Genomic DNA, 16,405 nt, shown 5'->3' with positions numbered 1-16,405 from the left:
ATCATCGATGCACACGCAACGCGGATAAATCAGGCCTTTCTTCGAACGCGCAAATAAAGAACACATGATTTTAGAATTTCCTGCGGAAGCAGGAAGCATAATTTTGCGAATTTCTCAAGGTTATCTTGGATCATAATAAACATTGCTTACGTTGCCTCGAATATTGAATATACACTTGTGCTATTATTACATTTTATAAATTCGCGTTGACACACACAGTGTTATATCTATAAATATCATTGAACGTCGTGAAAATCAAATTTAACTATTAGAATTATAAAACTCCGCGAAATGATAAGTTTTAAAATTTTGATTAATAATTATAGAAGATAAAGTTAACATTAATATTTATTAATAAATGGAAAATATGTTATAGGATATGATTAATCATAGTGCATCAGATCAGAGAATGATTCCTCTTGAAAAAATTAGTCAAAAAGAAAGAATAAAATTTTTTCATTTGACGCTTCGTTTTCGAATAAATCAAAAAATTTGAAAATTTTTCAAATTAAAGTGAAATTGTCTAATTCCTGATTGAATATTAATTAATTATAATTTTATTATTTAATAAATTTAATTTTATTATTTTTTGTTTTTGAAAAAATCAAAATTGAACATTTGAACATAATTAATTTGTATAATTGCTGAATTTTTAAAATTTTCTTGAAAATTAATATTTTTAAATGAAATATACTTATTTTATATTTTTTATTTATTTTTACTATTGATACAAAAATATCAATAGTTTCATATGTAATCGGAAATTAGCTATTTTCACTTAAATTTGAAAGAAAATTCAATTTTTGATTCATTCGAAAACTAAGCAAATTTTATTCTTTTGATTTATTTTTTCATGAAAAGTTATCTCTATCTAATTTCATATGATATCTTATATAAGTATGATTTTATTATAAGTTAGAAATAAGTTAGAAATATAAAATAAAATTTTCACATATAGAATAAGCTCTTATCTGACTTAATTAACACTATATACATATTTTATTTATAATAATTTAATTAATTTATATTAAATAATAATTTTAATTGATAAAAAAAGAAGCATTTATCTTTTATGATAAATGTTTCATTTAAGTTAAGATTCCTGTTTTATAGAAAAGGACCTTCATAATGGCTTGGATCGATTTCTCAATTGATTGTATTAAAGATTTCACGAGACCATGGCCTCAATTATAATGAATCCAAGGTGTTTCATCAACAAAATGATCGGTTGAACCATTTCTTTATCGAAATCATTAATCTTTTAAGACATGCCTTGAATTAGCGGAAAGGATAATAAATAATCTCACGTAATCAAATGATCACTCAGAATTTACAGAAGATTAAAAGATCAAGAAATAATATTTTACATTGAAAAATATAGAAAATATTAATGAATGATTTTACGTTAGAAATACGTTAGAAAATAAGGAAGTAAAGGAATAAGAGAAAATTTAATAGTTTGGCAATCTTGCATTTCACTTGAAAAATACACGAAAGTTCGTTGTTAGAGAGGCGCCAGATGTTCCAACATTAGCTTTGACAGATGTCTAAACTAATGTTTATCAGTGCTGATGGATTTAAGTAAACTATATATATCAAATAAACATTTATCTCGTGTGAATGATGCATGAATATTTTGAAAATATGAGATATATAGTAAAAGATTCAAGGTTACGATCATGAAAATACTTCGTAAATGATTTCGTCATTTGTTCATTTTAAATTATTGCAGAAATTTAATTAACACTATTAACATTATTATTATATAATTATTATATTATTATATTATTATATAATTAACAAATTAATATTATTTTTTAGAAAAAATTACGAAGTTTATTGTTTATCATAATAATGATTTTATAATAATATTATTTTGTATTTTATATTTTTATATTAGATAAAAAAAATAAAAATTTGGAATTCGAAAATATTAGGATTAACATCTTGAAAATTATGGATTACAGAATTTTCTTTTTGTAAAAATAATGGAAAGAAAAAAGAAAAAATGAATAATTATTATATAAGCATCATTTTTCATCTTAAAATTAAATATTATTGATTTGATATGAAAATCAAATATATTATTTGATTTATCTAATTTTATAAAAATATATAAATAAAATATAAAATATAATATAAAATATAATAAAAAAAAAAATAGATTCTATTAATGTTCTATTCATTCTAAAGGAAATTGCAATAAATTGTAGAATCTTGTTTCTACCAAAATTCCAAAACTCTAGATTTTTAATTTAATTTTGTATTCATAAGATTTTATTGCAATAAAATAGCATTAAGATTTTGAAAAGAATCTCAAAGAATTTATCTTGTTTAATGAATTGTCATAATTGAATGATTTCGGTGATGCAAATATGACTTTTGTAAAAAATTAGATAAATTATTACTAGAATATTCATAGACATCGAATATGTTTTATGCGTATCATGCTATTTCGAGATACATAAACGAGCTTGCAACGTAGAAAGGTTACGAGGCCGTTTCTATCAACGATATTATTGACGAAAGCTTTTTATATAAAGGTAGTTTTTCTTTTAGTAATAAATAAAAAGAATTCCATTGATAAATAAATAGAAAATCGATATCTCACTTTTAATTATCATTATAATCATACAATAATCTAATCTATAAAATTAATTAATAAAACAATTATTTAATTTTGGATTATGCATGTATGTTCTTATATTAATATAGAGAAAAAATATAAATATGTAGAATAATTAATAAAATAAATAGCATATTGTTTAAGTTGAAAAAGTATTTAAATCATATTATGTATCTATATATGTGCAATTAAAGAATTGGATAATCAAATACATCGAAAATTATAATTATATGTAATAAGTATGAATTATTTCTACAAATAATAACTTTTAAAAAATTGATTTGTTTTATCAACGATAATATAATATAATATAATTATTGAATAAAACATTCATAGCAATAGTTGATATTGAAGAAACCTGCATTCGATAAGTAAGAAATTTTGTCTTTTTGAAACATCTTATCATTATGTTAATAAATAAAAAATAAGAAGATACACATTTATTATTTTTAAAAATTAGAGAAAATATATTTTTTAAATGTTAAAAATCTTCATTGGAATTATTCTCAAGCATTAAAATAATTCAATTTTATTCTTCTTTTTATCGACCAATGATATATAATTAATAAAACATTAAATATTAATAAATCAAGATTCAGTACAATAAAAAAGTATAATTATTTATATATGAAAGATTTACAAATATTTATATATGAAAGTAGTATAGTAATATATTACGTTTCTAGTTAAAATAGTCAAAAATAGCATCATGATATATAAAAGCATATAAAATGTGAATTTTATGCAAAATTATATTTGTAACATTCAATGAATGAAATTATAGGTTTTATTATATTTTGGGAAAATTAAATGAAAAGTTAGTACTTCTTTATACTAATTCTTTATACTAAGAATATATAATGTTGAATATTTTAGAATTAAGTTAATAATATTAAGAATTAAGTTAATTTTAATATTTTATATGAAAACATTTCGATATGAAAAATTTTAATCTTTATCGGAATGTTTTGTACATTTGTCAATAGATTGTTAGATTTAGATTTTATTTTTTTTGGATTTTATATGAAGAGTGGCGTATTTATATTACTTCATATGAATTATATTTGTATATTATTTATTTATGTTTATATTGATCATTGTTATTCAATATATTAAGGTCCTTAATTAAATTAAAACGGACACTGTACAATGAGAGCAAATATTTATATAGTCCGATGATTTTACATACCTATTTACATCCTCCACTTCTAATACGTATGTTCGACACATTTTTTTTTTCAATAAAAGAAATTTTTTTTAACAAATATTCGTTATACACTACTTTCACACAAATATCTATAATTATATTATATACAAAAAACTAATTAAAACTGCGATAGATTTTATTATAAAATTGGACAAATGATCGATTTGTTATATATTCTTCAATTGTTATGTTAGAGTTCAATTGTTATGTTGCTACACTACATTCAATAAGAGTTAATTCAAAAAATATTTTTAATCATACCTTTCTTTCTGTTGCATTTGTTTCAGCATGATATCTGCAAGTGGATCGGCAGGTGGCCTTTCTCCAAGAAGTCTTTGTCGATCTAAATCACCCTGCATTTGTGCAAACGCATGTTCACCAATATTCACGGATGTTTCTAATTGCGCAGATAGTTCTACACTTTCATCACCTATAACAAATAAACGTAATATTGTAGCGCATAACTTTTTTTTTAATTAAAATATATTATTTCTAATACATCGTTGTTACCATGTAAAGCATGTTGAGGATTATCGATAATTCTAATTTGTCGATCAGGAAGTAAAGGTTCTCCATCCGTTCCACCTATATCGTTCGGTAGTTGCCAACACGCGTTATCTTGCTCTGCTAAATTTCTTGGGAAATAGAGTGGAAGAAGAACTTCGTAAATTCCAAGATCACACGGTTCCAATACAAGTACAATACATGTAACAGAATCGCCATATTGCTCCAGAAATCTTCTTATTGTTCCTATTATAATGAAATATAATTGGGGAAAGATTTATTATCGTATACTTAATAAATTTAAAAATAATATTAATTTAATTAATTTACACTTACTCAGTGCAATATGTGCTCCCGCATCGGGAGGATAATTTCTTCGTACAGAATTAATTACTGGTAGCGCAATCGTGCGTAAACCAAGCTCTCGTGCTTTTTGTAAAACATTTCTATACAAAAACATGAGTAGTATTTTTATATATATATATTTAAATACGCTTTATATTATTTATTATAAAATTTACCTATAGCAGCAATGTAATGTATTTTGAGCTGCTGTTTGATACTTTACATTGTATACTGGTCCTACAGTATGAATAATAAAGCGTGCTGGTAAACCATGAGCTTGTGTTACTCTTACTTCACCAGTTTTGCATTCTGTAGATAATTATTTACATTACACAATTCAATATTGATATAATTATTTTATTTTCAATTTTATTTTCTACTTTATAAACAATACCTTTGATTTCATTAAATATTTCCATCTTAAGTGCTGATCCAGCTCGAACAAATATTCTTTGGCACATAGGACTATTATCATCCATTGTTTCATTTGTGGAATTTACTACTGCATCCACTTGTAAAATAGAAATATCCCCAGTCCTAAAAAATAATAATATTTATAATTTTCTGTAAATTAAATAAACCTTTGTAAGTTATTTTATAGCTTACCATAACGCAAGCTTGTTGTTAAGCGTTGGTTGACATGGAAAAGGACTTATGGTATGATGAGTTGGTTCTCCAATAGAATTGGAGTAATCTGTGAATCGATGTTGGACGGGAAAGTCGGACCATTTTTTCAATGCGCCCGTCTCCACCACATCCGGGGCAACACCCAAGGGTTCCATGAGCCTCATTCAGCTGAAAATAAAAAATATTCCATATCGTAAATAAAATACAAATTGTTCTTATACATACATATAACCTCACATTCTTCTGTCAACTAAAGTTTAAAATAACCCGATACAAATATTTCATATATTTTCTGAAATATCTATGAGTCTCTTCATGCAATATTTCACCACTTTTCCACATCATTCATTCACGAATATCGAATTCACTTCGTTATACTCTTTCGCGAAATGTCACGCTGACAGTTAAAGCGCATGCGCGTCACAGCGCTCGAGGTGACGCGAAATTCAAATCGTATCAAACGCCACGTGTTTTATCGAAACAACATAGGGAAGGAGATACCAATATTATACATATGAATCATAATAGAAATTAGACGACACTATATACGGATATACGTGAAACAATACGCGTGAAGGGAAAATTTCAATCGTAAGCAGTAAAGCAGTGAAGGAAAGCGAGGTCGATAGATGGAATCTTCCCAAACCGAAGATGAAATAGTTGCTGACGCGCGGACTATCTCCGATATTGCAGAAACCTAAAAATAAACAGTGCCATCGATGAAAATCTGGGGCACACCCCGGGCTAATGGGAACAGCGGGCGTCCAAGGACGTAACCCCGATCGGGAGTTTCGAAAAACAACTTAATTCGTGGACGACCCGTCCTCCTGTGCACATACAGTCACGTGTTATGCGTTAAAGCCCGTCTGTGTTTGTCTCCCTCTACAACAGTGTTATGTGTGCGTTCGTTGTTGGACGTAGAATGTAGGCTTCCCTAATGGCAAGGAGACAGAACTTGGCGCCGTCTGTCCTGCTACGGAACTTATATCCTGACAATCTCATAAAGAAGGATCATTGACCTTCTTACATTTACTATATAGATCTTCGCAGCCCTTTTCGAAAGGAAATCTATTCAATCACCTGAAGTTTCAGACATCAGTGCTCGACAAGGGATGGAAAATTATGTCGATTGACAAAAAGGATTCTCGAAAGATATGAATCTCCTTGAAGAAAATAATTGTATTTCAATTTTTATTCGATTTCTAAATTTTATAATTTATTGTAAAAAGGAAAAAATAATTTTTCAAAAAGGAACAGAACTTCAAATCATTAATTTTTTTAATGTTTTCTAAAAAAAAAACAATTAATGTAAATAGATGTAATGTAAATAAGAGGAATTCATACTCAGAATGCACAATTCATCAAGATTCATATCGATCACTGTCTTCTTCTTTCATCGAAGCTTTCCATCTCAAAAGAAATTCGAGATATTATTTGCATAAATCCATTCGTCCAATTCATATTACAAGAAATATCGATAAAAATAAAGAGGAGAAAGAAGAAGGAAATATCGTGAAAACATGTATATATATATATCTATGTCTAATGTTTATTAATTCGTATTAATAGGGATATAGGAAGGCAGAAATAGCTTGCGCTTAAGCATCCATAACCTCTTATGAATACCGCTCTTATCAGGAAACAGAATTCAAGAGGCAAAATAACATTGTACAATGGAAAAAATTAGCATTTTTATGGAGGCACCGCGCACAAGAGATACAAAACCTTGACGAATGTGGAGCAAAATGCTTCATCGATCGTATAAATGAATTCTGATGTTTACCCTGCAAAGTTCTCGAGCGCGCGCGTTAAGAACACATCCGGTTTAATCGATTTTAAAGGGAAACATTGTCTGCAAAGATCGAACCAGAGCTACGTGTGGGGTCACGGCCATGTATTCTAGATATTCATTTCTAATAAAGTGGAACTTCGATACTTTTTAACAAACTTAATCATCATGTATAATGTGAAAAGTAATGAAGATAAAAAAGTTTCTTTCTTCTTTTTTTCTTTCTTAATAAATAACGATGCAGATATACTGAGCTTTCGTTATTATTCCTGATATTTACTGAAAGTTATTTAATGTTACAAGTTATTTAACGTTACAAGATTATTAAACTTTGAAATATTTCTTGCGTAGAAAATAGCACTTTTGTATAACAAACGAGTACTCTGACGTTCTATTTCTTGGAAAGTTTTTAATTAAATTTAATCTCGCCAAGGAGAATGAAAGGTCACTGACGTGAAGTAGCAGCATCTTTTAATTAAATGAAACTATTAAACGAGCCATAAATATATATATATATATATATATATATATATATATAAAAGGTAAAAATTTTAAATTCGTGAAATGTGAAATATACATAGTTTTGAAACGATTTTCAAAAATGCAAATATGTTGTTGCACTAAAACTGTTGCAGCTTTTGAAAGATCACTTCAAACTCGATTTGCCACGAAAGGGTTAATATTTCGATCTATTCCAAGCACAAAGGCAAATGGCGAAGAGTTAATCGACCGTAAAGGACCCTCCACTTTTACCATCAACATCCTTGAAGATGCATTCGAAATGAAGCTTCACATCCAAAGTACTCTTCTCAACCTTGCCTATCTTTCTCTATTTCTAACAAACTTTCAGACCATCAATCATTGGAAAAAAAAAGAAAAATTCGTAGGACAGGAGAAAAGAGAGAGATAGAAATTTCCTTCTCCCACCGAGATACAAAAGTGTTGCAAAGTTTTCTCACTTTTCCTTCCTTTTTTTCCAACAATTTTACGCGACATCGCATCGATCGAACGAGTCGTACTCGGCTGTCTGGCGGAGTTCTCGTTTCGTTCGAGGAAAACTTCCATCTCCTTTGTCCCTCCTTCTGCCCTGGAGACCTCCATTTCTACGGTTTCGTCTATCCTTGACGAAAGATAAAGCTATCTCCCGCTATGACCTAGATTAAACGATTATCGATAGAGGTAGTTTCCTCTTCTACCTCTACTCAAAAGCTCAATCCTTTAGTTGGTTCCGCGCGATTTTTATTCTCTTCTTATAATTCCATTCTTCAGATGCAAGTTTTGTTTTCACTTTGCGTGACTACGCTTTTTCACCATTCAATTCGATATATAGAATCCTGTCGGAAGTTTAACCATATATTGGGCAACTAAAATTGAAATATTATCACGCTTTATTAATCATTCAAGTCGTTTATTGAATGCTCTATTTGATCGTTTAATTTGTGAATTAAATTTAAACTTGTTGAACATTGTTTTTTTTTATTAAGTCATTTAACATAGTATTTTCTAATCTTTTCTTTTTGGATTAATTATGCATTTTGAAATTAATGAAGATTTTGCAGTATGTCGTAACTTTTAGTACGAAAATTATTATTTCGTTGAAATAATAATAGAATTTTTATTTTTATTTATTTAACAAATTTTTTTAAATGTATTAATTAAATATAAAAATATTTATAAGTGTAATAAAAGATTCAATTATTTATTATTGATAAAATCAATATTCCATGATTAATAACAATTCTAATTGATTCACTATTGGTTATAATTATCATTTTTATTTTTATTTTAGCGAAATTTTAACAAAATCACGATATATTTGAAATATCTAATATATTTATATTTCAACACGGTGCAACAATATTGAAAAACATTGCTTTAGCACAATTTCATTGTATTATTTAATCAAATCTTATTAGATATCGTTAATATATTTGATCACAATAAGATTTCATGTGAGGCTCGAAATAATTATATACAGATTATTTTCTGCTCACGCGATATCATGTAAATTTTTGTTTGATTTAATAATTTTTACCTCGATGAGTGAGTTTTTACTTTCTTGATGGAATGAAATAAAATGTTTCGGATAATTTCGGAAAAATTAATTAGCCTCGAAGGTATACATTTTCCTCTCAATCTTTTGAATGCATCAGCTCAAACGAATTATTGGAAATTGCCATTACTCAACAAGGTTCGCGGAACAACGTATTCGTCCAAGAATCGATCGGGAACAATAAACGCAAATTAAGTTTAGAAAGAACACTTAAACCATACTTTCCTTTTAAATAATTTTCCAGATTCTTTCTATTCCGTAATTGCATCAATTTTAAATAAATTTTAAATAAACCAGTCAATAGAGTTTCCTAAAAATAATTTTCTCAAAAACTTCTTTGGTTTTTTAAGCATCGATGAAATAAATATGGAATTAAATTCGATATTGCTTGAATATATAAATAATTTAATTTATAACTTCTATAATATAAATAAGGTTTCGTTTTGACTGAAGAATATAAATTTCAAATCAAACGTTCTTAAAAAAGTTTCAAATTAAACAAACGTGCATAAGATTTTTTTGAATATATTTTTAACTATGTTAAATAGACTTGAATTTTCAAGTATTAATGAGAATTGGAATTAAATTTGAATATAATAATAATATATATGTATAAAATATATACAATTATCAAAATTATGATGTTGTTTATATAAACAAGATAAATATTAATATAATTATAAAGTTATAAACTAAGAGCTTTATTTTTTAATTACATTATATAAAATTATAAATTAAATTATTCTATAAATAATGTTTCAAGTAATCTAATTTTAATTACGTGGAATCATTTCTTATAAAATTTTAATTTTAAAATTAAATTTTTTCATTCGTAAATTATAAATAAAGAATGAGATAAATAATATAAAATTTTAATGAAGAAAAAAGAAGCGAATTGCAGAAAAGTTTTTAAAAAATTCTTAAATAATTTAATAATATTAATGCATCACATTATACTCAATATAACATTATTTTATTATATAATTTTTAAATAATAAAGTTTTAAGAAAATTAATTATTTTTAAGAAAATAGAAATTAGATAAATTATTATTTATATATTATTTTATTTCAAAATATAACATAAAATGCGATATAAAAAATAAGAATAAGTATTAATAAGTTAACTTTTATTAAAATAAGATTTTTTAAACAATATTATTTACAAGATTTTAATAAATATGTTATAAATAACATATGTAAATATATTATATATAATCAGAATTAAAATAATATTATTAAAATAATTGAATATAATAATTGTTTTTGTTTGTAAATAAAATTATAATATTAATTCTAAAAATACTATATATTCTTAATAATTGCAAAAGCAGAAAATCTAAAATCAATCTCATCACTTTGATAGTTCAAAAAATATATTTCTCTCAATCCAACAAATCAAAACATTTTTCTCAAAAAAATTTACTTCTCCAACCGACAAAAAACGATAATTAATAACTTGATTGAAAATTTAGCCAATTAACAAAATCAAAACCGCGATACCGTATGATTGCAAACAAGGCTTAATATCCCGAGCATTCGAGCCCAGAATCGAAACCAATAATAAATTTAATTAAAACAAATCTAACCCAAAAATAAAATTTAATCAAACTCGTCGAATTGACGTAATTAAAACCTTGGTTTCATCCATTCTTCGATCGCACCTGCCTCCAACGAATTCAATCTTCCACTTCTCTTTATTTTTCTCCATCTATAGAAAAATATGAGAAGAGGAAGAAGAAGAGAAAAAAAAAAAAAATAAATGAAACTAATGAATTAACAGTGAAACTATTGCTTGTTCCCATCCAGTTGACCGATCTCGATTACGCTCGCGTCATAATTGGCCCTGTTTCCTACCCAGTCAAAAGGGAAACCAACCACGAAAGCCACCTCAAGGCTCGAACGACGAGAGAGAGAGAGAGAGAGAGAGTAGGACTTTCATTCGCCGCGTGTCGCCAGGGCCGCTGCTTTTAGACGAGCTTTGTTTCCCCATACATGGCCGCCCACCCAGTGTCCCGCAGCCGCCTTTCTATTAAACAACAAACGACCTCACACACGGCTCACCGGTCAATCGATGTTCCACATTCGAAGCAAGGTGAACATTTGCGAGCTATGCCCCTCTCGCTCTCCCTTATCGTAGCTTTTCGATGAAAATGCCTCGACAACTCGAAGAAAACCAAATTTCCCGAATCTAAAGAAACATGGCCGATCATTGAGTGTATCGGTGGGATGTATCGGTGTCTTCTGGAACAGATTTCGACGAATTGGTGTCGAGCTGCGTTTTTCTTTTTTGATTGTTTCGAAGAAGAAAATCGAATCTTCCTATAATATGATTATAAATAATATATGTTATATTACATGATTATTATTAATAATATTATATTGTATTATAGCACTATATGTATATGTATTTATGTTATATTTATAAAGAATATATAATATAAAGATTTATAATTTATGTTATTGATAGATATAAAAAATATATATATTTCTTTTAGTCTTTAACTCTAAACTTTTTCTAAAATTGTGAAAAAATCAAAATATATTGAGAATTTATAATTTTAAAGATTCGCAAAGTTTTAAAAAATAAAGAAAAATTTTGTATAAAAATTATGTTGGTTGCAAAAGTATTAACATTATATATACATCTGATACATTTTACATAAAGTCATTAAAAAAAAAAAAGAATAAGTCAAAATTTGTTTTAAACAAATACAAATATTTGTAAATGTAATAAATTATTAAATTGAAGTACAATTGTAGAATTTTATAATAATAATCTCTTATAATAATTCGAAATATTCAATATTAAAAATTCAGTATTAAAAATAAATAAAACACTTTTGTGATAAATTTTAATACATATACAATGTAAGTTCGATCGATATTGATCATCTTGAAAAGGATAAGAAATAATATTTTCAATTTATATACGTAAGATAAGATAATAGAAATCTAAGAATAGATAACAAAAATTTTTTTAATCGAAACATAATATTTTAAGAATAAGAAATATATTTAATTCAGATAAGATAAGATAATAAATAAATAAAATAAAAATCGAAGGGAAAAAATTATTTAATTTAGATACAATATCATAAAATTCGATTGCATTCATGATCAATGAGAGGATAAATACACACAGCGTGTCATGGGGATAACGAGAAATAGCGGATGCATGTTTATGCCAATTCCGTCCGGTACGATATGTATACTTATCCCATTAATATTCTACGTTGAACGCGCGATCTCGACCTATACAGATTTATATATGCAAATAATAATGCCGTTTTCATCGTGATATTCCTCGAATCGTGTAATTGCCTTTGGCTATCTGTCTAAGTCTTTTACGACGTCTACTCAGTTTTTACGAAAGATCATAGTCCTTTGATTTTTCCACGCGATTGCAATTATGCATGTAAAAGATGTACTTTATGTCTTATTTTAAATATTACATAAGTGGCGAATCGAATTTATCGAATTTAGAATCTTTATTTGGATGCATGTATTATTTTGGATATTGAATAACGAATCTTGTTAGATATTAAATATTGATGGAAATAATGTAGGAAATGCAAATATATTATTAATTATCTTATGTCTTATTTTAAATTTCGAAATTTGTAGAATCTTTATTTAGATAAATATGCATTATTTTGAATAATAAATTATGTTGGGTATCAATTGAGTGATCAATTTTAGAATTTTTTGATTTGGATAGAATTCAGAATTTTTATTCAAAGGAGTACGTATTATTTTGAATATAAAATGCGAACCATTGCGAAGATTGCAAAATCGATATTCAAAAGAAATATGGATTGCCTCGTTAAATTATTTTTCTAATTTTCCCTCAATTACAATTCTCATGTAAGGAATAATAAAGAATACAATGATCAAATAATTTATAGTGTATATGCTGATGAATATTAGAAGAATATTAATTATTAATAATAATATTGAACAATGAAAAATAATCGAGAACCATTAATAATCAGCAATATACATATAGCATTGAGATAATCAATAGAAGAACCATTGTATTCCCTATTAACTTTATTATCATCTTCATAATTAATTTAACTTTTCTTCAAGCATTAATACAAATAATCTAAATAATAATATTCATTTAAAAAATCTTTATGAATATTTATCATTAACACATTGGAATAGCTCAAGGCAATTAAGAATAAAATTATCGAGAAATAAAAATAATTAAAAAAGCGTTGATAAATAATAAATAAAAGATTATTAGAATCTTGGGTAATATTCTTGGTATATTCTCAGTTTTTTAAAGTATGAAGAATTAAAATTAATATTACAATGAATTGCAACGATTATAATTAACGGAAAATGTATTTAATATATTAAATGTATTTAATAAATGTTTGATAAAAAGAATAAGTGATAATTTCTACAATTCAATTCATTCTACAAATAGTGAATTATAATTAAAATTACAGTGTTATATAGAATTCCAATTCATTAAGAGAAGAATAAAAATAATCCAAAATGCGTCGACATATTGTATGTTTGAAAGAAAATATTAAACTCTTGCATAAATTCCCAATTATAACAAAATCAAAACTGATGAGAATATAAATAACGAAAAACGTGTCAATAAATATTTGACAAATAAAATAATATTATATTTTAGTAATTTTCTCGATTCTCAATACAATTAATTTTGATTAAAGTTACTATAAATTTCAATTTAAAAAATATAAAAATAATCCAGAAAATATCAATAAATATTCGATAAATAAAGGAATATTCTTAAATAAATAAATATTTACAAAAAAAATATCATTTATAATCTCGATGATTTTGTTTAGTATTTAATTATTATTTTGAGTAATATTGTGAAAATTTTACTTGATTATTGTTTATTATTATAAAAAATTATTAACAAAAAACAATTTGTTAGTTTTAATCAGATTTATTGCTACAGATATTTAAGAAATATAGTCGAATTAAGAAAACTAGTCCAAATCTAATGCAAACATTAAATCAGTGTACATAGCATACCACTAAAATCAAGCTCGAAAGATATCTTTTCAAAAATAATTATTTATTGAATATTAGATTTTTATGTAATTTTCCAATTAAAATTAATTAAAATAATATAAAAAAAATTACGAAGGATGAAAAAAAACATCGATAAGTAAATAGATAAATAAAAGATAAATAAAATAAAATATTCAGTAAACAAATAAATATTAAATCATTGAATAATTTTCACAATTTTCAGAGAATAGAATGAATTACCAGAGATAAGAAGCGACAATAGAATGAAGTGTCACGCGATCGGTTGTGTGCAATCGTATAGATAGAGTTTAAACGTGACAACGCTGACCCACGAAAGGGATAATTGAATGTGTTAAATGTGGTAGACGAATGCATCGAAGAAGCCTTTTCGATATGCAGTGTTCTGTAATGCGGGGCTTCCAAACAAATCCTTTGTGACTAGCTATTTCCGCCGATGAAGCTGAAAGCAGTTGGCTTGGGGAAAAAAAAAGAATATCAGAGGAAAAGAGGAAAAGAGGATCTCCAGATTCCGCTTCCTTCGATCCATTAATTGCGTTATAGTGACCTGAATGGAGTAATATATCGTCGAGTTTTTGATTGGTATTTCCAAGGATGGAGATATAATTAACTTTTGAGCAACTTGGAAATTAGAAATGTCAATTATCTTTCGCGATTGAAAATATGTGTATAAAGCTTTATTTTGTATGTTATATGTATATGATATGTATATATGAATATGATAATTTTGTAATAAATAAAATAAAATAAAATAAAAAAAAGGAAATCTTAATAAGTATGTACTTAATGTTATTTCTATTTATTTAGATTAATTCTGAATATTCTATGACTAGAAATAAAACTAAAATTAAAATTGAGTCAAAATTTAATCATTTTTGAAAATGTTTGAAGATTCCATATTACTATTAAAAGAATGTTTTGAAACTTTACAAATAAACTTCATAAATTATCTTATTTTTATTTAAAATTATAACTATGATTTATAAATTATTAAATTATTAATTATGGTGCAAATATTAAAAGTTATCTTACATAATAAGATAACTCATTTCTTTTTTTTTTAATTTTTATCGATTGCATTCTTTTGATAATCGAATAAACTAATTAAAAATAAACATATTAGAAAGAAATTTTTCAAAAAAGAAATCTACGTTGTTGAACAGTATAAAAACATTACATTTCTCAAAAACGATTTTGAAAATAAGATTTTTATTATATTGAAACAATTGTATCCCGAGAGATAGATTAGGATTGCAGCGGATGTTATAACTTGAGATATTCGACAGAATGAATTTTAAAATGGTCGTGCCATCTTAAAATGCAAAACAGATAAAAACTATTCGGAATGTCGAAACCAATTTCTTGAAAAGTTTTACGACTATAAATAAAACTGCATGAAATGCCTTACAAAATGATAAATGCAAAATGATAAAAGCATGTTAAAAGAATACAATAAAAAAGAAAATGAAATTTTGAAGATAAAGACTTTTTATATTATTTTAGTGAAATTAATTATATATATAATTAGAAATTTCGAAAATCATTAACAATATATTTTTTGAAGAAAATTTATTCTCTAAATTGATATAATTTAATTGAATGAAATTTATAATTTGTTCAAAATTTTATCGCTAAACATTTTTTAAGATATGCTTATTTCAAATTAATACCAATTTTAATTTTTTTTATCTATTTTTAATTGTATTTTAATATTATATTCTATGTATATTCTAATAAGGTTTTTAATTGCTAAAAATTATTTATTTCAATTTCAAATTGAAATACTACTCTTCATTCTCCACATTTTTAAATTTTCTTTTTATTTCTTTTTCTTTATATTTTATATGATTTCCAACTTTTGTCTCCTAAATAATATAAAATTATTTCTAACATATTTGATGCATTACAAAACATTAATTCTACTATGATTGTTTTACTATAATTTAATTGTATTTTTTATACAAATTATAAGAATTGAAATTCAAGAATTATTAAAGTGATTAAAAGAATTTTTTTTATTTCTATGGACTTTTTAAAAGAACGAAAACATAAGTATCTTTTCATCTTTATTTGATTTAGTATTATATGTATATATCTTGATGTACGAAAATTGAGAAATGTTGACGTGTCAAAGCAAAGAGCTCTTGACACGGTACTTTGTCCTTTCATTAGAAGTAAAGAATCATGGTGGCGTGCCTTTTGTTGAGACCAGA

The 16,405-nt window shown here is 25.6% G+C and overlaps 1 protein-coding gene across 2 annotated transcripts in view; it reads right to left on the bottom strand.

Annotated features, from left to right (window-relative positions):
* LOC122717428 (protein GDAP2 homolog) overlaps positions 1-16,405 on the bottom strand; it is a 91,208-nt gene that overhangs the window by 35,456 nt on the left and 39,347 nt on the right. For both annotated transcript variants that reach the window (XM_043941473.1, XM_043941474.1), the window contains exons 2-7: positions 5,289-5,477; positions 5,077-5,219; positions 4,859-4,991; positions 4,674-4,783; positions 4,344-4,583; positions 4,095-4,263 (exon numbers count right to left, since the gene is read on the bottom strand). In XM_043941473.1, the coding sequence (XP_043797408.1) occupies positions 4,095-4,263; positions 4,344-4,583; positions 4,674-4,783; positions 4,859-4,991; positions 5,077-5,219; positions 5,289-5,473 (980 nt within the window). In that variant the 5' untranslated portion in view covers positions 5,474-5,477. The remainder of the gene's footprint in view (positions 1-4,094; positions 4,264-4,343; positions 4,584-4,673; positions 4,784-4,858; positions 4,992-5,076; positions 5,220-5,288; positions 5,478-16,405) is intronic.

Source organism: Apis laboriosa, unplaced genomic scaffold (assembly GCF_014066325.1).
Source record: "Apis laboriosa isolate Shangri-la unplaced genomic scaffold, ASM1406632v1 scaffold50_cov145, whole genome shotgun sequence".
Taxonomy (NCBI): Eukaryota; Metazoa; Arthropoda; class Insecta; order Hymenoptera; family Apidae; genus Apis; species Apis laboriosa.
This window is presented reverse-complemented; position numbering and strand designations above follow the sequence as displayed.